Source organism: Periplaneta americana, chromosome 7 (assembly GCF_040183065.1).
Source record: "Periplaneta americana isolate PAMFEO1 chromosome 7, P.americana_PAMFEO1_priV1, whole genome shotgun sequence".
In the NCBI taxonomy this organism is placed as follows: Eukaryota; Metazoa; Arthropoda; class Insecta; order Blattodea; family Blattidae; genus Periplaneta; species Periplaneta americana.
In genome coordinates, this window is record NC_091123.1 from 87,010,200 (window position 1) to 87,031,898 (window position 21,699).

Sequence of the window (21,699 nt, forward strand, 5' to 3'; positions counted from 1 at the left end):
TTTTTACATTTCTATAAGAGGTGTCATAAATTATTTCAGCATATTTGTAAATTCTTCAAAATTAATTCTTCTAATTAATACCATAAAGTAATGAAATAATATAGCCTAGGCCTATATGTGATTTTATACTACCGGTATTGATGTTGATCTTGGTAAATTAATCCAATTTCACAGTGTTGTCTTTTGTATTGTGGTTCATAACAATTATAACAGTATGTACGTGGAAATGTTTTTAAAATAATAAATTCTAGCTCATGATTTTAAGTGGTCGTTTCAATGGGAGGTTATATTGGAAAGATGATCACAAATGGATAATTTACTGCAAGATACAAGAACTGAATATAAGTAAGTGTTCCGTTGAAAGTGAAAGTGAAAATTTCGTTTTACAAGAGCTGAGTAGGCGTACACGCACTAAAATACTACAGCGTTTACTATTACTATGCTCAATAGATTAATCAGTAGGCCTATAGAAATGTTTTCACCTTACTTACTTACAAATGGCTTTTAAGGAACCCGAAGGTTCATTGCCGCCCTCACATAAGCCCGCAATGTTTTCACCACTGCAAGAAAAAATCGCGCAATAATTATACTTCTCAGTTATTGTGACGTCCGTATTTTTTTTTAAAAAGAGAGGGAAAAGTTAGGCCTTCTTGCAAATGCGTAATTATGAATTCAAGGAAATTAAAGATAATGCAGTACCTTAATTAGTTGCAATATCTTATTTAATAACAATATTAATAATATTAGGTGAAAAGGGTAGGCTATAGTGCGTATATGTAAGATGTCAAGTTAATTTATTTCCGGAAATGTTTGGTGTATGAACTGAAGTACAGAGCAGACAGTCCCTCAGTTTATATGTAATATGTTTTAATATCAAGAATGACAGCCTTTTATTGTAATATAATTGAGGAGTAGAAGTTTGCAAATTACGTCTATTGTCCATAAAATATTGTACGAAGCATTTAATAAGCAATGATGAGTCCTTTAAATGTCCCAAATGTCAATGTCTTTTAAGTGTTCTGCTATGAATACATAGGGCAGAACAGCGCTCCAAGCGGCGGAATTGGCATTACGAGGGAACCACTTCAGACTCGTTTTTCAAGCTCTATGCGCCAGCTTGTATAATTTCGTAAGCAACGGTTCACGCGCATACTATTTATTTTCTTTATTTGATATTTTCAATACTTTCTTATCAACGTACCACCAGTAAAAAATATGTGTTTATTTGTACTTTCAATGCTGAATCTAACCATATATTTTAAAAATATTTTTTCGTTGCCAAAGGCGTCGTAATGAAGAAAAATCTCAATTTCTCCATTTCCATAAAAAGTAAGAAAAACTGTTTACATGTCAATATAAACTTTAACTTCTCAGCATCAAAATAAACCATGATTTTGATGATTGGGTGAAAGCGTTTCGGAGCCACAACAGTTTAAAGTTGCTAATTTTATGAAAATACGATAAATTTGTTGTTGTTGTTTTCTAATCCCAGGCGTTTGCCAATAAAGTCATTTGACCTCTTGCACTCCAATATTTTTCAAAGATATTATCATGACCAGACACTGAAGCACAGATTTTGAGGTGTTCCGAATCAATTTCTTGGTTTGAGTTGCACAATGGGCAGTTAGGGGACTGATATATTCCAATTCTATGCAGGTGCTTGGCCAAACAATCATGGCCTGTTGCCAATCTAAATGCAGCTACAGACGATTTTCGTGGTAAATCGGGAATTAACTGTGGATTTTGATGCAGAGAGTTCCATTTTTTCCCTTGGGATTGAGTTATCAAATTTTGTTTGTTGAAGTCTAAGTATGTAGATTTAATAAATCTCTTCACAGAGTAATACGTAGATTTAGTAACAGGAGTGTAAGTAGCAGTGCTGCCCTTCTTTGCTAAAGCATCCACATTCTCGTTTCCCAGGATTCCACAATGGGATGGTATCCATTGAAATACAATTCTTTTTTTGAGTGATATTAATTGAGAGAGCATTTTAGTTCTTTCTGCTGTTTGAGATGAAGGTGTGTGTTTAGAGACGATTGATAGAATAGCTGCTTTGGAGTCTGACAATATAACTGCATTCCTAAATGTTTAAATATTATTAATTTAAACACTATTAAGTTCTGATGCCTCAAACTTTGTACAAAGCATTATATCACAGTTGTCTACGGACAGAAAAAGTTTCATTGTATTTAAAAATTGCAAGGTCAATTTTCTCTATATTTCGGTCGACTTGAGATGGAATAGCCCGTATGGTCAAACATATCAACTCATTCAAGGGACGGCAGAGTCATTACAGTAGGAAGAAAAGTGAGAGAGTTTATCTGCCAAATACACCACTAGATATTAATAAAATGTATGAAATGTACAAAGAAAAACTGCCACTTGTTTCTTATGAATATTACAGAAAGATCTTCAATACGAGATTTAATATCGCATTTGGCTATCCATGCTACGATACATGCGATGCATGTGATAAGTAACAGGCTAATGCCTGCTGCCTGAGAAGCTATATCATGGCAATAAATATAACTTTTACTTTTAAACTTTTCTAAAAGCTGATAAGTAGTGATGCCAATAATAGTTCCTTTTATTTCAGATGTGTTACTAATTTCATGGGATAAATTCAAAGATTTGCAACACCTCAAACAGTTTTCTTGTGCAGATACAAGAGAATATTACAACATCCCTCACAAAGGTTCTTTGTAAGATTACTGACATTCCTCCTTTCTGTTATTTATTCTTTGCATTAATGGTTGACATTCCTCCTTTTTGTCATTTATTGTTTGCATTATCGATGAAAATTCAGGATAACACAGAGGGTTTGGAATTGACTGGGTTACATCAGCTTCTTGTCTATGTAGATGACGTGAATATGTTAGGAGAAAATCCACAAACGATTAGGGAAAACGCGGAAATTCTACTTGAAGCAAGTAAAGAGATAGGGTTGGAAGTAAATCCCGAAAAGACTAAGTATATGATTATGTCTCGTGATCAGAATATTGTACGAAATGGAACTATAAAAGTTGGAGATTTATCCTTCGAAGAGGTGGAAAAATTCAAATATCTTGGAGCAACAGTAACAAATGCAAATGACACTCAGGAGGAAATTAAACGCAGAATAAATATGGGAAATGCCTGTTATTATTCGGTTGAGAAGCTTTTGTCATCTAGTCTGCTGTCAAAAAATCTGAAAGTTAGAATTTATAAAACAGTTATATTACCGGTTGTTCTGTATGGCTGTGAAACTTGCACTCTCACTTTGAGAGAGGAAAAATATTTGGGGCTAAGAGGGATGAAGTTAGAGGAGAATGGAGAAAGTTACACAATGCAGAGCTGCACGCATTGTATCCTTCACCTGACATAATTAGGAACATTAAATCCAGACGTTTGAGATGGGCTGGGCATGTAGCACGTATGGGCGAATCCAGAAATGCATATAGAGTGTTAGTTGGGAGGCCAGAGGGAAAAGACCTTTGGGAATGCCGAGACGTAGATGGGAAGATAATATTAAAATGGATTTGAGGGAGGTGGGATATGATGGTAGGGACTGGATTAATCTTGCTCAGGATAGGGACCAATGGCGGGCTTATGTGAGGGCGGCAATGAACCTCCGGGTTCCTTAAAAGCCAGTAAGTAAGTATTATCGATGAAAAATTATTCTGGTAATGAGGATTGGTTAGCAAGAGTCACAGTTTCCTGCAAAATGAAATAAATTTGACATTTCCTCTTTTGCAGTGGACTCTTCCTTTGCACAATGCAATTGACAGCAAATATTTCAGTTTCAGTTTTAACTTGTGAATATAATTTGAAAATACATAAATACAAAGTTATTTTGCGTTATATCATGTCTCTGCCGTGAAAAATTACACCGGCTTTTTAGACTTACCATAAGGTTATCAGAGGAATGGTTGATGTTGCTTTCCAAAGTCTGGCTCAATTCTAAACTGTAAGTCATAAACCTACTTCAATATTAAGTTTACTTTGGTATTTTGTTCTTCAAGAAGACCAGAGTACAAAATGTAACTCTCACACAAATATGCCGATTCAAATGGTATTAAATGTTGTATTGCAATCTGGGACATATCGGGATATATGGGTGGTGTATGAAACTAAAACTGCAACAGGGACGTTATAGGAAACACGATTTTTAAGCTCGAATCAGAAGATAATTCTAATAGGCCTAATTCCAACAGTCCCTCTTCTTTTTTGATGGGGAAACTATTCTTTGTCACCAAGAAAGGATTTTTCATATAATTGTTTTTTCAATTGAAGAAAGGATAATTGTCCTTTTATTTTAATGTCAATGAATGAAGAAGATTTTCTATAGTTCAAAGATACCAGACGAGACCTCATCATGTGTTGCTAGAAAGTCAATGAGAGTGGGAAATGAATCGAATTCTCGATTGATAATGAGTGAGACTAGTTTGATTTCTTTGTCATTGCTTCAGTCTTATCCTGTATGGTGAACACAGTTTAAAGTTATTTAAAGTTGGACCCTGAAGATCAGAATTTAAAATATCAGATAGGTAGTAAGACTTGTAAGCCAAGAGAAGCTCCTTAGATGAACTCAATCATGTTAAACTCTCTCTCTCAAAAGTCTGAGATAAGCAAAAAGTATTAACATGATAACATTAACCTTAGTTAAAATACTGTTTCGAAACACAAGTTGGTCGCACAGGTCCCTTTGAAGTAACTCGAGGACCCCCAAGTTTGAAACTGCTGCATTAGAGAGAATAGTCGATAGTTCCAGCACTTATAAGGTAAGCCAATAAATTAAATCTGTAATGTAAAATTACAAGATTTTATTGTCGAAAGCTGAAGCACTGAACCACCACTAAGAGGGCTGTTACTAGCTCATGTCACTTTTTCAACAGCACCATACTAAGTGAAACTTTTTTCCAAGCATACATTTATTATAACTCACCACGCATTATCATCGTCATCCTCAACTTTATCCTCCACCGAATCTGAAGTTTGTGCTTCTTCACTCTCTTGCTTTTCTTCTGCTTTCACTCTAGCAGATACCAACCTCTCTTGGAATTTGGCCAAGAGTGCTAACGTATAATCTTCTCTTGATGTTCCTGATAATCAAAATATTAGTTAATACATAATACAATAAATTATCTAAGTGAATTTAAGTTATCAACATTATCTAATTATCATGAAAACTGTAGGATATCATAAGCTTAAATAAACTCTATTTTCCATAAATTTATGCAACCAAAATACAGTCTGATCCGTTTGGGTATGGGTAATATTAATTTATTAATATAAAGCTATTATGATAGTAGGACAAATTTCTTGCTGGTTATATTATAATTAAAAATGGGAGTTTCCATATATGACAATCAACAATGCATAATCTGAAAGGACAAATGAAAATCGTAGATGATTAAAATGGCTATTACAAATCAACAGCGGGCACAATGTGTTCTTTGGTACGATAAATTTGAGAGTGTTAAAAAAGTTCAAAGGGAATTTCGACGTGAGTATCGTGTGCATAATATACCTAAATACGATTCCATAATGTTGTGGTATCGAACATTTGTAGAAACAGGTTGTGTGTTAAAAAAAACATGCAGGAGGTTGCAGGCAAAACCCAATATGAGAAGTAGCTATGTTCTGGCTTGGTCCCCAACTCCCTAAATCTAACCCCTTCTTTGTATAGGGTTTTGTTAAAGACAGTGTCTATTCACAGAAACCCAGGAACATTGATGATCTGAGAGTAAAAATTACTCAATTTTTTCAACAAATCACCCCCCTTATGTTACAACGGACATGGGCTGAATTGCATCACCCTTATGAGTTGTGCAGGGTGTGCAATGGAGGTCATGTTGAGCTCTGAGGAATCTCCCATCTTTCAGTGTTGTATGCACAAAGTTTCAACAAATAAAGTTCAGTAGTAAATGTTTTACGGTATTTTTATTTTATCCATACCCAAACAGATCACCCTGTATTTTAAATGCTAAATATCCTTGAGATACATAGGTTAAGGACATGGGTAGGGGCATGTAGAACATATGGATGAATCCAGAAATGCATACAGAGTTTTAGTTGCAAGATCTAAGGAAAAAAGACTTTTGGGGGGGCTAAGATGTAGATGGGAGGATAATATTAAAATGGACTTGAGGGAGGTGGGATATGATGCCAGAGACTGGATTAATCTTGCTGAGAATAGGGATCCGTGGCGGACTTATGTGATGGTAGCAATGAACCTCGGGTTCCTTAAAAACCATTTGTAAGTAAGTAAACGTCTTTGAGATGCATAATGAACCAACTTAATAATCTTAAATGTTTCAAGATCATTTTAAGTCGACTTGAAGAAGAAGGAAAAGAAGAAGAAGAAACATCCTTCCAATCACGCCTTGAAGACATAATGAATTTAAAAGATAAAGAGTTTCCATATTTCACAAACATTATTAGCACAAAGAAGTCAGCAGTAGCTCCTTCATTCTTAAGGTAAAAGTCTCTCCATTTCAAGAAGATAGGTTGCCCTATAGCTAATAAGTTACAATAGAGTAAAACACTTCCTTCTACTCAAAGTTATAAATGCATAACTCCTCCAGACTATCATCATCATCCCATTATTACTTTCTCATTAAATGAAGTATAAACATCAAGTTATGACAATACATTAATGTATACAAAATTTATTAGTGATTTTCAATAGAGAGTTACTTTCCGCCCACACTGTAGTTCGAGAATTTCACGAAAACACGCGTTTTCAACATATCTCACGCTCATGAAGCAGTTTTTTGCATTTCATTCTGTCTTTCTGTGAACAAACTACTGGTATTCAATGGATTTTGTTCATATTCAAAATCTCCGAGTAAATTCATCTAGGAATTAAACATGTGAAATATAATCATTTAGCTCAAAAATTAAATAAAAGATATTTATTAAAAAAATATATATAAAATGATGATGTACTCAAAAATAATCTAATGATTTTCACTATTCAATATTTTCATAAATAATATGAAGTGTTATACAGAAAGGGCTTAAGACATGGAAGGAGCTTCAGGAAATTCTATTTGTTCTTCATTACCCTGAATTTTAAAATGAAACTTATGGGAAGAATACTACTTCCCTCCTACTTCATAACTATTTCTCCCTGAGATTGCCAGTCTCATGACATATCTCCATACAATAGCTTCCTTTCTTTCAGCTCTGCCCCATAAATACCACCTTGCAGACTATGAACTTTTCAATTGTTCCGCAAAATTTCTTTCACAATCCTACCAAAGTTTCTACGAAATCCATTGTGCTGTAAATTATATATAATATATGGTTAAAAATATTAACAGGATTTATAGAAAATAATCACATCATAATGCAATTTTTTTTTTACTTCTATGGCAACAAATAGAACTAAAAATTTCTGAATTTCTAGAACAAGCTCATTTTGCATTAAAGGTAAAACTAACAACACAAATTTTGTGTTGTGCAGTAGAAATAGAAATAATTCTGTTCAAAGTTTGGAAAAACTACGATTAAGCAGCTTAAAACTGCAAAAAAATGGCGTGAAATCAAGAAACACAACGTGAAGTTGTGATCTGCATGTCAGACTATGAAACTGTGGGTCCAGGTTCAAATCCCAGCTGAGACAAGTTACATGGATGAGATTTATTCCGAGGTTTTCTCTCAACCCTTAAGAGCAAATACTGGGTAACTTTCGGCTGTGAACCCTGGACTCATTTCGCTGACATTATAACCTTCATTTCATTCAAGTGCAAGATAACCATTGCAGTTGATCACGCATCATAAAATAAACCCAATTAAAAAGATACACGAGACACATCAATACTGTATATTAAACAGATTGCTACATGATGAAGGACTGGTGGAGCAGAGAAGAATTCTCTCCGCACCGGCATTCAAACCTGGGTTTTCAGCTCTACGAGCTGACACTCTATCCACTAGCAAGGGAACCGTCCCAACTGGGCCCTCAGCTACTTGAATAAAAAAAATTATACGAGCTAATTTTTGTATGATAAACAACTTAGTAATAGTCGCTTTTGTCACTTTTTTGTTATTAGCGATATATAAAATCGTGAAATTCGGACGCATATACTTATTCTACCCTTGAGCTGAATGTGATCGGCTATGCCGGGCACCCTCTCTGCAGCTAAATCATAAAAAAAAATTCAGTGAACTACCATTTTATGTTCTTTTGTAATGTGTATCAATCTCAGATGAATTTATTTGCAGATATTGAATATGAACAAAATGCGTACAATGACTTAGGAGAAATTGCTATATTCAGAAAGATACATATTACATCAGAAGAACACTTTTCCTGTCTCAGAAATATTGAAAATACGTATTTCCACGAAAATGTCGAAGTCTACTTTTTTCAGTACTACTATATATTTGTACTATGAAGTGAAACATTTTTGTGTGCAGTACAGAAAACGAAATGTTATGATCTTATTTGCGTGTGTAGTAAATTACATAAATTATTTATTTCTTTTGAATGACAGTAAAAGAGAATAAACAACAAACAATTTATCACTCCTAACATTATAAAGAAAGAAAATGTTGCAAAATAAGTAAAATGTATAATGGAAAAATATCTATGTGTCATCATGACACAGATTTTGTTACAATGAAATGAACTCTTACTTCACTGAACTATACCTTTCTTTTGTTGTAATAATATACATGATCATTATAAAAGGACCAGTAAGTTGCAAACTTATACAGTACTGAACAATCAAATAATAGAGCAAATATCAACTTTTAGGTATTTGGGAGTGGATTTCGGCAGCAATGGAGATTTGGAAGAAGAAGTCAGATGACAGTCAAACAAAGCAGCATGAAATCTACCGTTGTTTGAACACTACAATTTGAAAGAAAAAATATTTACGAATAGAAAGAAAAGTTCGAGTATACAAGGCCAAGTTAAAACCTACTTTAACACATGCAGTGGAAAGTAGATCTGACACAACAAAAACAAACAACAACTCTCAGAAAAATAGAAATGTGTACACTATGGAAGACAGTAGGAAATACCTTGACGAACAGAATTAGAAGCAGGATTGGCTGGTTTAAACTACCTTGGTTTAATTCGTGGTTTAAACCAAATGATTTAAAAAAAAAATCACTCTGGTTTTAATGCCTTCAAAACTGAAACAATTTCAGAAGTCAACTTTCAGAAACTGTAGTGCTCCTCAGTTACATTGCGGGGTTTTGTGGGACATGTCATGAACTCGTGACTCATAATACTCGTATAAGACAATACTATAACTGATATTTACAAATTTCCTCACATTCACAGATTCTTAGGCCAAATGACCTTAAAGTATATTATATCCGACTGAAATCCAATTATATCTGTGATAACTATTTTTCTATGCCATGATTCAGCTCATTACTTTTTTAATCTCGCCTGCACGCCAACAAAGGAAAGAAAAAAATCTACTTCAAAATATTTTTTCAAACGGCCATTTCAGACAGAAAGTCCCATAAGTTAGGTATCTCATCTCTTGGTATAAAAAAACAGCATTAGCCTATAACCAGGAAGCAATGTAGTTGCAATAGACAAATTTATTAATGTTACCTTTCGTAGGCATCTGACTTTTTAATCGTTTATATTTCTCTTGTTCCTTTCTGTATTCCTCAAGAGTATCATTTTTTGTTACTTCATTTTTTTGCTGTATGCTTCTATCCAGTGCCTCTTCCTTTTCCTTCTTCTTACTACTTTTTATTGCTCGAGTTACATCCTCTATTTCTTTACGAATTCTTTCTCTGAAAAAAAGAAAGCCTATTAATTACTCATAGGCCTACCTGACAATAATTCTATGACCTTCTAGAATGTATTTGATACACATAATCAGAGCACTGTTTTTACTGGAATATGTAATATACAGATTAATTGCGCGTGGAATTTCTTTTTCATGTATTGAATATAGCACCATGTGTCTGTGTTAATTTTGCAAGGACAAATGAAGGATGTATTTCCAAAGTGACGTATATCCAACTTTTTCTTTTTTTTTTTTTTTTTTTTTTTTTAGCAATACATTGAGAGGGCCTTCCTTGAATGTACTAAACAGAAATTATTTCCAAAACGACGTTAATCTCGGTTTGGAAGTCAATAGAACATTGATGTTATTTCCAATATGACGTATTTCCATGCTGTTTTTATTTCCAAAGCCCAGTATTCACATGATCACATAATGGTGGATGTTTGTTAGTCTGCTTTGTGTGATTGCAATTGTGTACTTATATATTATGTAATAATGTCAACATTATCTTCAAAAAAAGACTCTAAATCCATCAGAATGAAAGAAAAATAAAGAAAGACTCAAAGATGCCCAAGTGATGGTCGCCCACTAAGACTCAGGCATAAACATGACAATGGACGAGCAAGCTATAAAATTAAATGTACAAGATATGAGACGATTCCATTCATTGTTTTGTTCTTTCAAGAGTAAAGTGCAACAAGACAATTTCATCACAAATTCTATTTTAGTGCAAAAAACTGCAAGACAAAGAGGCCAAAGTGAAAAAAACAAATCGCTTGTTTACCATAACCTATTATGTGCAATCAAGTGATGGGAATAATATAAAAGTATGTTGTTCAACAATGTGTAACATTCTGCGAATTGATCCAAAATGAACAGAGAGACTTGCTGCATTTTACTTAAAAATGGATACATAAGAGAAGAAACAAGGGGAGGTAAACAGAAGAATCCAAGTAAAGAGATCATGAGAGATCATTATGGTATTAAAACCATTTTTCTACACAGCTTTGACTGCTCAAATGGTGCATACATAGCCTACATATACATATATATATTATCATACGTCCCAGAAAACAGCGGCTGGCCAGCCAGCCGTGCCTGGCATGGTTTCCACCGAGTGCATAACCATTTCTCTGACGCTTCTCCAATTTATGACAGTACTAACAATAAATGTTCAATAATTTGAACTTATCTTGCTCACAGTTGTTGCTGAAAATGGCCCCCGTTTGCTGCCACACACAACTGACGTCTTCTGATAAACGAATGACCAACACTCTGAAGTCCACATCATTGATAGCTTGGATTTCTTCTCGTATATAGTCTTTTAGTTCATCTATAGAATGAGGATTTTTCCTATAAACCCTAACTTTTAGTGTTTCCCATAAATAAAAGTCACAGGGTGTTATATCTCGGCTTCGATAAACTATTACTGATTAGTTTTGTACAGAAAATACGCCTCAATTCCCTCATTGACACGGCAGCTGTATGAGCAGTGGTGGAATCTTGTTGGAAATAAAATGACAATCGTTCCACGTAAGAACACTACTTTTCTGCTCGATTTTCGATTCTTCACTGAGCCTGTTTCTTTAAATCTTTTAGCGAGTCATCTAATTGTTTTGGCAGAAGGCACAGCTCTGTTTGGAAACTTTATTAGAAATTTTCGTCTTGTTTTCACACACGACCTTCTGCCTTTTATGTATGTATTGTACATATATGCACGTTCACACAGTGAGAATTTGTTGCTAAGCATTACCTAAATACACAATAATCACTAAACTTTATACACTAATGTTGTACACTTGAAGAATCGAGAGTTTCATTACACGACTTCTATAAAAGCTGCAGTCTCTGTCGATATTTGTTTTGTAAGTCCAAATTACTCCAAAACTAATATACTGTTGGATTCAAAATAATGATATAATCTATTATACATAACTTTCAAACATTCTGAGAAACGTTGTTAATAATATTGGTCTGTTTACGAACATTAATTTCAAATAAGGAAAACAAGCTCAAATCCTGTTTGAGACAAATTACTAGTTGAGTTTTTCTGGGGTTTTCCCTCAACCCATCAAGAGCAAATGTTGGGTAACTTTCGGCACTCGACCCTGGATTCATTTCACTGGCATTATTACCTTCACCTCATTCAGATGCTAGATAACCATAGCAGTTGACAAGGCATTGTAAAATAACCAATTAAAAAAATAAGAGAAATATTTTCATTATTTCTTTCAACCACTTTCATTTTTAATATCCCAAATAATTTTTCATTTTATTATCTGTAAGTTTGTATTTTACTATCCACGTGCATCCATTTTGTTCCAGGACAGATGATAGTAGGAGGAAGAAGAATAAAATGCATAAGATTTGCTGATGATGTGTTATTGTTAGCTAAATGAGAAATACAGGATGAAGATAAATACAGACTAGACGAAGACCATGGTTATCGAAAAAAAAAAAAATAAAGAAGGTAAACGTGCGAATTTGAAATGAGACAGTAGAACAAATGGACAGCTTCAAATACTTGGGGTGTACTATAAGCAGTAACATGAGCTGCTGCCAGGAAGTCAAAAGGAGGATAGGAATGGCAAAGGAAGCTTTTAATACAAAAAGAAGCATTTTCTGCAGACCTCTGAAAAAATAAGTAAGGAAGAGACTAATGAAATGCTATGTGTGGAGTGTGGCATTGTATGGGGCAGAAACATGGACATTATGACGAAGTGAAGAGAAGTGACTGGAAGCATTTTAAATGTGAATATGGAGAAGAATGGAGCATGTGAAATGGACAGACAGAATAAGAAATGAAGCTGTGTTGGAAAGAGTGAATGAATGAAAGAATGGTCTGAAACTGATCAGGAAGAGAAAAAGAAATTGGATGGGTCACTGGCTGAGAAGAAACTGCCTACTGAAGGATGCACTGGAAGAAATAGTGAACAGGAGAAGAGTTTGGGACAGAAAAAGATATCAGATGATAGACGACATTAAGATGTATGAATCATATGTGGAGATTAAGAGGAAGGCAGAAAATAGGAAAGATTGGAGAATGCTGGGTTTGCAGTGAAAGATCTGCCCTTGGGCAAAAAACTATGAACGAAATGAAAATGTAACTTTGATGAAATTTTACAGTAGTTCTTATACAAGTTAAGAATATGGTGATATTACCATTCTTACGCATTAAACAGATACCTTTTTGTGATACATGCTATTTGAAATGCTCGAGTAATCCACATAGCTTTACTTTGGGATTTTTTTTTACAAACTTGATTGGAAAACATTCACTGAAATAATTCATAAATGCAGTTAAAACACATTAAATTTACTATTAATGCCAGTAGCACTATATATATTTTCCCAAGACTCATTTTGTAGACACGAATTTAAATGATTCGTAGATTCAATATTTATAAGCCCTCTTTAGGTTTTCTTTATGAATTTCCTTGACACTTTCAGTAACATTGTAAACAATTAGTATTTGTGCATCATGATCAGGGTGTGAAATTCATGCACTATAGAGTAGCATTGCTATTTCGTATATATTTAACCATGCTCCCGTATGCTTCTGGACTTGATAAAATGACAACTATATTTTGGTAGGTGTGGCATACATTACAGTTGAGAAAGCATGGTTTAAAACGTTACGAAGTTTAAATCTTCCAGTCTTTATTTAATAATACATAAAGAAGGCAAGTACTCACCTATTGAACTGCGTAGCGTATTACACGTGCAAATTACCGTTATGGCGGCTATCAAGAGATGCTGCAGTTAAATTAGTTTTGTCTCTTTTAAAGGCTTTTGTGATCGGGTATAATATGCATTGCTTCCCACACCACAGATAAGTACTGTACAGTATCTAGAAACTTCTGATATCGGACGTGTATGAGGGTGTGGTTAAATATATACGAGGTAGCAATACTGATCTGTAGTGCATGAACTTCACAACCCTGATCATGATCAAACAGACCACTGATTAAAGCTTCTGTCTGATAGAACAGGGTGACCAGATGTCCTCTTTTATCCGGACATGTCCTCCTTTTAGGCTTTTGTCCAGGGTTCGGGCAGATTTTAAAAAAATCAAGAAATGTCCTCCTTTTCGTAACTTGTATGGCTGATATTTGAAACTATCTGATTTGACGCCTTTTTCAAGTAATTTGTCAGTAGGTGGCAGCAGCATCGATGGAATATACTCTTTGCCAACATTCATAACTTTCTTTGCTCCTCCTTTTGATAATAATTATAGTTCCCTTGCCTTTCATATGTAGCCAACTGTAAAATCATTTTATATTATTAAGTTTTATCATAAGTATGCTATAATAAAATAGATATTGACATAATTTTAAATACAATTAGACCTAAGCCTAAATATAAATATATATTTTCTGTCCTCTTTAATAATAATTATAGTTCCCTTGACTTTTATATGTAGTGAACTGTAAAATCATTATTATTAAGTTCTATCATAATTATTTTGTTATAAAATAGATATTAACATACTTTTAAATATGATATAAGGCTAAATCTGTACTGTATATTGACGTAATTTAAAATATAATATAGGTCTAAGACTAAATCAAAGTAGGCTACATATTTTCTGTCCTCTTTTTTTCGAACAATGTCCTCCTTTTTGAAGCTTTGTGTCCTCGTTTTTATCAATGTGAATCTGATCACCCTAAATAAGATAATCTACTCTTATCTAAACAAATATTTAACAATAACTGTATCACTTCCAATTTGTTTTCTGATTGGGAAATTTTATAAATAAGGTTATAACACTTATAAATTATAAGTTTCAAAAAGTGAGTTTAATTTACTTTCACGAAAACTAAGAGTCACCACAGATGGGTTTGTAAAGTCTTTTCAAAAATAATTCTAAGTTAGATACAAAATTGTTAAAATCCCCTAATGGTGCTCTATAAAAATACAAGATACGGTAACAGGATTGTGAAAACTTAAGAGAGGGCAGGTGCAGTCCTTTCACCTCCTTAACACTGCACATCATCATGATTGACATAATGCGTTTGTTGTTAAGTAGACAAAATAAATACTAATGTGGAATGTGCAACACATGGAATAACCCATTTTTTAATAACTACTATGTTTTACTGAAACACAGAATGTTGTATTAATATAATATTATATGGCACAATTTACTCTATATATTGTGAATGTAATAAGAAAGACAAATGTTTCTTTCCAATCTCTCAAAGCATAACGTCACTTCACCTCCAAAATCCACTATGTTCATTTGAACAGATTTTTCAGGAGAAAGAAAAAAGCATTATCACTTTTAATTTCCTTGATTTTCAAAGCTACTTTCGGCATAATTTCAACCATTATAAGAAAAATTATGAAATTATACCGAAAGTAACTTTTAAAATCAAAGGAATTAAAAGTGATGTTTTTTTTTTTCTGTTTTTCTCCTGAAAAATCTGTTTAAATGCACATACTGAGCTTTGAAGGCACAGCGATGATAAGTAAAACTGAAGTGAATTAAACACATTTTAACACTTACATATTCTTCGTCTTCTCAGTACTTTTTTCATCTTCTAAAGCCTCACCAGTTTCTTCCAATTTTTTCTCAGGTGATGGACGAAAATTAGTATCCTTATAAGTTTTTAATTTCTTCCTTATTCTGCTGAGCTCAGCCCTACAAGATATAAGCATTTATGTAGTGAAAAGCGCAATTATTATAATTATTATCAATAAATTTGAATAAAACAGTAATGTAATTAAGTATGATTGGTAAAGGATAATAACTTAATAAATAACGTAATGCCACAATTTTTTCAAGTATATGATGTATACATTAATTTTAGGATTCTAAAGATAAAATTTAATAACATTTTTTGTGTTAATACTGAGAAATTTTCATTTCAGGATTTTTTTGTAATGCAATTGAACATCTATAGTTCAGTTATAATGCTCGTAAAAATATATTCCATATCATTGTAATAAACAAGTATCAATATTTCATATATAAAGTTACAGTAGAATCCCTCTTAACCAGCACTAAAGGAACCAGGCTAGTTCCAGATACGATATTTTGCTGGATAATTGAATAAATACTGGTATTTACAAGAAAAGTTTGTATTTTATGGTGCCAAATGTTGAAACTGCAGCCATGTGACGCTTATTTCTCTATATAAAAATTGTGTGGATTTTCTTTATTAAAACACATCACACAACACAAATAATACAATAATTTTAGGTTCGAATATTCACTGAAAATGAAAGTTCGTGCAAACTTCCTAATGTGGCAACACTGACGACCCGAACATAACTAAATGAAAATAAAAATTATGTGGATTTTCTTTATTAAAACATCACACAACACAAGACACTAATTATAGGTTCGAATATTCACTGAAAATGAAAGTTCGTACAACTCCCTAATGTGGCAGCACATAATTAAATATAAAAACTTTGTAGATTTTCTTTATTAAAACATATCACACAACACAAATAATACACTAATTTTAAGTTCGAATATTCACTGAAAGTGAAATTTTATGCGAAGTTCCTAATGTGGCAAAACTGACGGCCCAGACTGTGGCAATATGGCAGATTTAAACATTTTTTTTTAGGCCCAGCCAAAAGTGCAGTTATTTTGGTGTTGCTGGTTAATTGGGTGCCGGTTATGAGGGATTTTACTGTATTAATTGAATATGCAATTTCGAAAAGGGCACATGACGAATGTTTCGGCTTATCAGTTTTTTCACTGATATGTAAGATAAAGGAGGGTAAGTGTGAGCACCTAGTGTATTATTGTCTGTGGAATCTATTGTATTATAGATGAAATAATGAAAAATTGTTTAATGAATGACAGTATTATATGGATTATAAATTCAGCAGATGGACTTTAGGAGTAGATAGTAAACAAATGAAATTTGATTTTTTTAAGGATAAAAATGCACACTCTTAGCCGCACAGGTGGGTAAGAGTAAGCATAAAGAGTTTTCAGTGATTAAGTTATGAAACAAACATTTGAATTCACGCCAAAACAATTTGTTTTATATGAGAAGATTTTTGAGGCAGACATGGAAATTTTCAGGCTTTTAACACACTTATAACTCAGTTTTTTACACTGTTCTAGAGCACAATGCCCATAACAGAAATATGAAACTTAGTAATAAATTTAACTACAACTGTCGAAACGAGAAATAATAGGCATTGATTACAAAAAATGGCTCAACAATATTCGTATACAAATGCTTCACATCCTTCGTAATTTGAACTAACTCGCACACTCTTACCCGCTCATTCTGTGCACACTCTTAGCCGACATCGGGTCAGTTTAAGAATGTACTACTAACGAAGAGCACAATATGGTCATAGGATATTAGTTCATGCCACTTCATAGCTACAAATAGGACTCATTTTAATGTCAACATGTTCCTTCTGACTGACTTATAACTCTGTAGAAAGCTGGAGTTTCCTTTTGAAAAAATTACATGTAATTTCAAACAAAACGTTTACACATCTTTCTAAATAGAGATTCTTCTGCAGCTCGACCAACATATGTCTCAACCTTGTCAATAATCCATACTCAATGGAGTAATGCAAGCTAATTTTGTAGTAGTCATACCAACTATGAAAAATTCACGACAGCACTCTTATCTGATCACGCAAACTTACCCTCTGTTACCTTACTCTAAGTCTACACATCGTTTTGTGTGAAAAGGGTGCCCAACTTGCATCAGTATACAGTGGCAGTCAAAAAAATTGAGCCATGCTCGTTTGGAGATAAAGAGGCGAACGTCTACCTACTTGTACCGTACGTACATAGTTCTGCGCAGCAATTGTTATTAGTTCGTGTACTAGTAAACATCTATACACCACGCTGACGTCCTGGTATAATAGTTGCGTGTCTGAGGCAGCACAGAAGATAGAAAGGTAAAAATAGAATGTTCAAAAAAATAGAGCTACGTAATGTCATGTAAATATACTAGTGATTTTGAATAGCCACTTTTTTTTATTACAGTGCATCCATGCTATATGCAGTGTATTAGGTATATTTTTCAACTCAGAACAAATTTTTATGCAGATGTGGAGAACAAAGCATACAACTGAAGATCAACGCAGTGTTATGTTTCGTTTGTGGCAAAATGGCACCAGTATGAATCAAATTGCAAAGCAACTAAATGTTTCCCGTAAACGCGTACAGAACGCAATAAAACAATCGAAACAAATTAAAGCGATGCCCAAAAAACAAGGGAGACCACGATAAAGTTTTCTGCGCCAAGACCGGCTGATAGCTAGAGCAGTTAAAAAGGAACCTTTCTTAACTGCACTACAGTTGAAAGAGTTATTATCAAATGAGAACAGTCTGAATGTATCAACATTGACTGTAAGATGACAGCTGTGTGATGTGAAACTCAATGGTCGACTAGCCAAACACAAGCCTCATGTGTCCAAACAAAATATCAAGAAGAGATTGGCATTTGCTAAGAGACACAAAGATAAAGATGATCGTTGGTGTTGTAATGTTTTGTGGTCAGACGAATCTAAGTTTAACAGATTCACCTCTGATGGGAAAGTGTACGTAAGGCGGCCACCAAACCAGGAAAACAATCATAAAAACTATCAAACATGGAGGTGGTAATGTTATGGTATGGGGATGTTTTTCATGGTTCGGCATTGGTCCCAAATTTCGCATCAATGGCAGAATGGATAAGGAAATGTATGAAGGTATTTTGAAAGATGTCATGTTACCTTATGCCAAAGAAAATATGCCACTAGTATGGCAATTCATGCATGACAACGATCCGAAACATACTGGTGGAGTACTAAAAAACTTCCTTAGAACGGAAAATGTTCGTGTATTGGAGTGGCCACCGCAGAGCCCTGACCTAAATCCTATTGAAAATCTGTTGGATATTGTTGACAAAAGAATTGATCATTCAAAGGCCACAAATCTGGACCAACTGTGGGAAGCAATCCAAAATGCCTGGTACTCACTTCCAGTAGGTCTTTGTCAGAAGTTAGTAGACTCTGTGGGTAGAAGATGTCGTGCTGTTTTGAAGCGTAAAGGATATCCAACCAAATATTAAATTCAGACATGTTGGAGTAGTTTTTCCTATTTTGTAGCAAGTGGCTCTATTATTTTGACCTAGTGCATTATATGTATATAGTACAGATATTTTTTTTATTATAAAGATTAATGCAAATATAGGTCATTATGTTTAGTTTATGTTGTACATTATACAAAATGACTGCATTAATAAAACAATTGTATATGGTTATTATGTGTGTTTCTTCACTATCTTTCAACACAGCTCTATTTTTTTGACTGCCACTGTATGCTGCTGTCAGAAATGCTGCCTAATAATAATAGAGATAAAGGCACAATATATCAATCTCATCAAAAGTTCAAGTGCCACGAGTAAATTTGACATAATAAAGGTAAATACAGAAGACAGAATCGACTTCAAAAAAATGTCTCACCTCAACTTTAAAGTAAAACCACAGTCTACTATCTACAGTCACGAAGCTCAATATGTAGCAAATATGCATCCATAGATAGTTGCTAACCACTAGGATCGCTACTATCGCCTCATTACAGACAATGCAAAATAGTACCTTCACAGTCACAGTTCCTAGTACCCTCATAAACTCAAGCTTCGTGACTGTATATTCTAGACTGTGGTAAAACTGCTTTCTGTGAGAAACTATGCAAAACAAGTACCAAAGGACCAGAAAGTGACATATCAGTTATTCTATGAATTTGTATTTACCCCAGAAAAACCAGGTGAAGTGATCGAAAAATATTACATAGATAATAATATTACTGCAGAAATTTTCAGTCTGTCAAAAGTAAAAGGTTGTAGCGCTTCACTACCTAACAATACAGACTATCCATCTTACAATGGCAAAGTACTGATAAACCAACTAAAAATAGCAGACATTGCAAAAGTAGAAAAGTACATACCTTCAGAATACAAAGAGTTTTACCAGGAAATATTTCAGTGGCCATCTATAGCAGCCGATGACATGCCAGAAGAGGACTTCTGATTGATTTTTTTCTTGAAATACTCATCGTCATTTAATATTTGTCAATGAATTCTTGTGTTTTTTCTTGTATATTATACTTTGTGTAATTGTTTTTATCATTTTTGTTTTTAATTCTTGCTTATTTACAAAAACATTGCCCATGCATTTTGAAAAGGGCACACCTCTAAAATAAAAAAAGCCAAAAAAATCATATGATAATGTCTTACATATATATTTTTTTCTTTCATATTATACTGTGATTTGAATCTAAAATGCTAACTGTAAATTTTTATTGGTCTGGGTACAATGGTTTAAAATTAAATCAGTTTTTTTTTTTTTAATTCCTGAACATTTTCACTTTTCAGAGATATGCCCTTTTCGGAATTGCACATTCAAATGGTTTCAGAGCTTGTCATGAAAAACCAATGCATGCACAAATTATCATTATCATAACCATAATCATTATCATCGCCATCATCATCATCATCATCATCACATATTTAAACATAGTCATCCTCACTGACCAACTGCACAACATGCTTGCCTCTCGACAAAAGTATTATGGGTTCAAACATTGTCCAGAATGTTACATTTCTAGACAGCAACGATTCTAAGGAGGTAACTGTTACATAGCACATGGTCAAAACCTTCCTTCAAATTAAGCACACTGTACGATCCCCACAGCAGATAGATAATTAAATACATAATTAATTGTTTACATTTTTTTTAGTTGGTTATTTAACGACGCTGTATCAACTACTAGGTTATTTAGTGTCGATGAATTGGTTGGTGATAGTGAGATGGTATTTGGCGAGAAGAGGCCGAGGATTCGCCATAGATTACCTGGCATTCATCTTATGGTTGGGGAAAACCTCGGAAAAAACCCAACCAGGTAATCAGCCCAAGCAGGGATCGTAACCACGCCCAAGCGTAACTTCAGACTGGCAGGCAAGTGCCTTAACTGACTGGCAGGCAAGTACCTTAACCACACCAGTGGCCAATTGTTTACATACTAACTGTAATGGTGTGAGAACTAATTTGGAATGTTGCATCAAGAAACAATGGCATGTACTTGGAGACAATAGTTGAGTTGCCACCTTCCATTCAACGACCTTTAATTTCAGAACCTTCCAGCAGTTACTATGAGCAGCTTTTTTTCTATCTGCTATGGAGATCGATGAGGATGAACAGCCATTTGTCACATCTAATAATTTCACTGCATGTTAAAGATCCCTTTGTTCTTGAATAATGCATAAATTCTATGTTCAAGCCTATCATTATTCTGTTCTCCATACTTAGTAACAGAAATCACCACGATAATGATTGTGGAAGCCTTTAGTAGGGAAGCAAGTCAATTTAAAAATATCTCATTAATGACATTCACTAACTTAAATCTACGAGATGCATAAAATGAAAACAGACATTTGTTAAATAAGAGGAGCAAAGTCATGTCCTCCACAGTGGAAACCAATTAACTAACCACATTGGGTCACAGGATTGATTATACTGGTCAACAAAATTGAACATATTTTTTGTTAAAAGATATAGAAAAGGTGATTCTTATAGCATTTTTCGTGCTGATTGCGGATCTGTTTTCAAAAATTTTCTATCACGCAAGGTTTTTGAGTAATTATATGAAATGCACTTCAGACCTTTCTAGTATTGATACTTTGTAACATTTTACCTAAAATCATATTTATTTACCTAAATGTGTGTGAAATAGATTTTAGGCTATACTTCGCTTGAGAAATATCTCTTTTGAGTGTCCAGCAGTAGTCTGACAGAATATTTGGGCTCCATTTTTTCTGATAACGCCTTTCCATTTCAAAAAAGCTCCCCAGTTCGTCGCTGACTACCCAAAGGTTTTGAGGAAAGAAAAAATTGATGAGAATCGAAGAAGTTATTTTGAGAGACATGACATTCCATAATGTTATAGTTCTGAATCAGCTCACTGACAAGTTGTCTG

At 33.9% G+C, this 21,699-nt stretch overlaps 1 protein-coding gene across 2 annotated transcripts in view; it reads right to left on the reverse strand.

Annotated features, from left to right (window-relative positions):
- Nucleotides 1-21,699, reverse strand: part of LOC138703261 (spliceosome-associated protein CWC27 homolog) — a 127,631-nt gene that overhangs the window by 17,364 nt on the left and 88,568 nt on the right. For both annotated transcript variants that reach the window (XM_069830997.1, XM_069830998.1), the window contains exons 6-8: nucleotides 15,256-15,390; nucleotides 9,563-9,750; nucleotides 4,925-5,081 (exon numbers count right to left, since the gene is read on the reverse strand). In XM_069830997.1, the coding sequence (XP_069687098.1) occupies nucleotides 4,925-5,081; nucleotides 9,563-9,750; nucleotides 15,256-15,390 (480 nt within the window). The remainder of the gene's footprint in view (nucleotides 1-4,924; nucleotides 5,082-9,562; nucleotides 9,751-15,255; nucleotides 15,391-21,699) is intronic.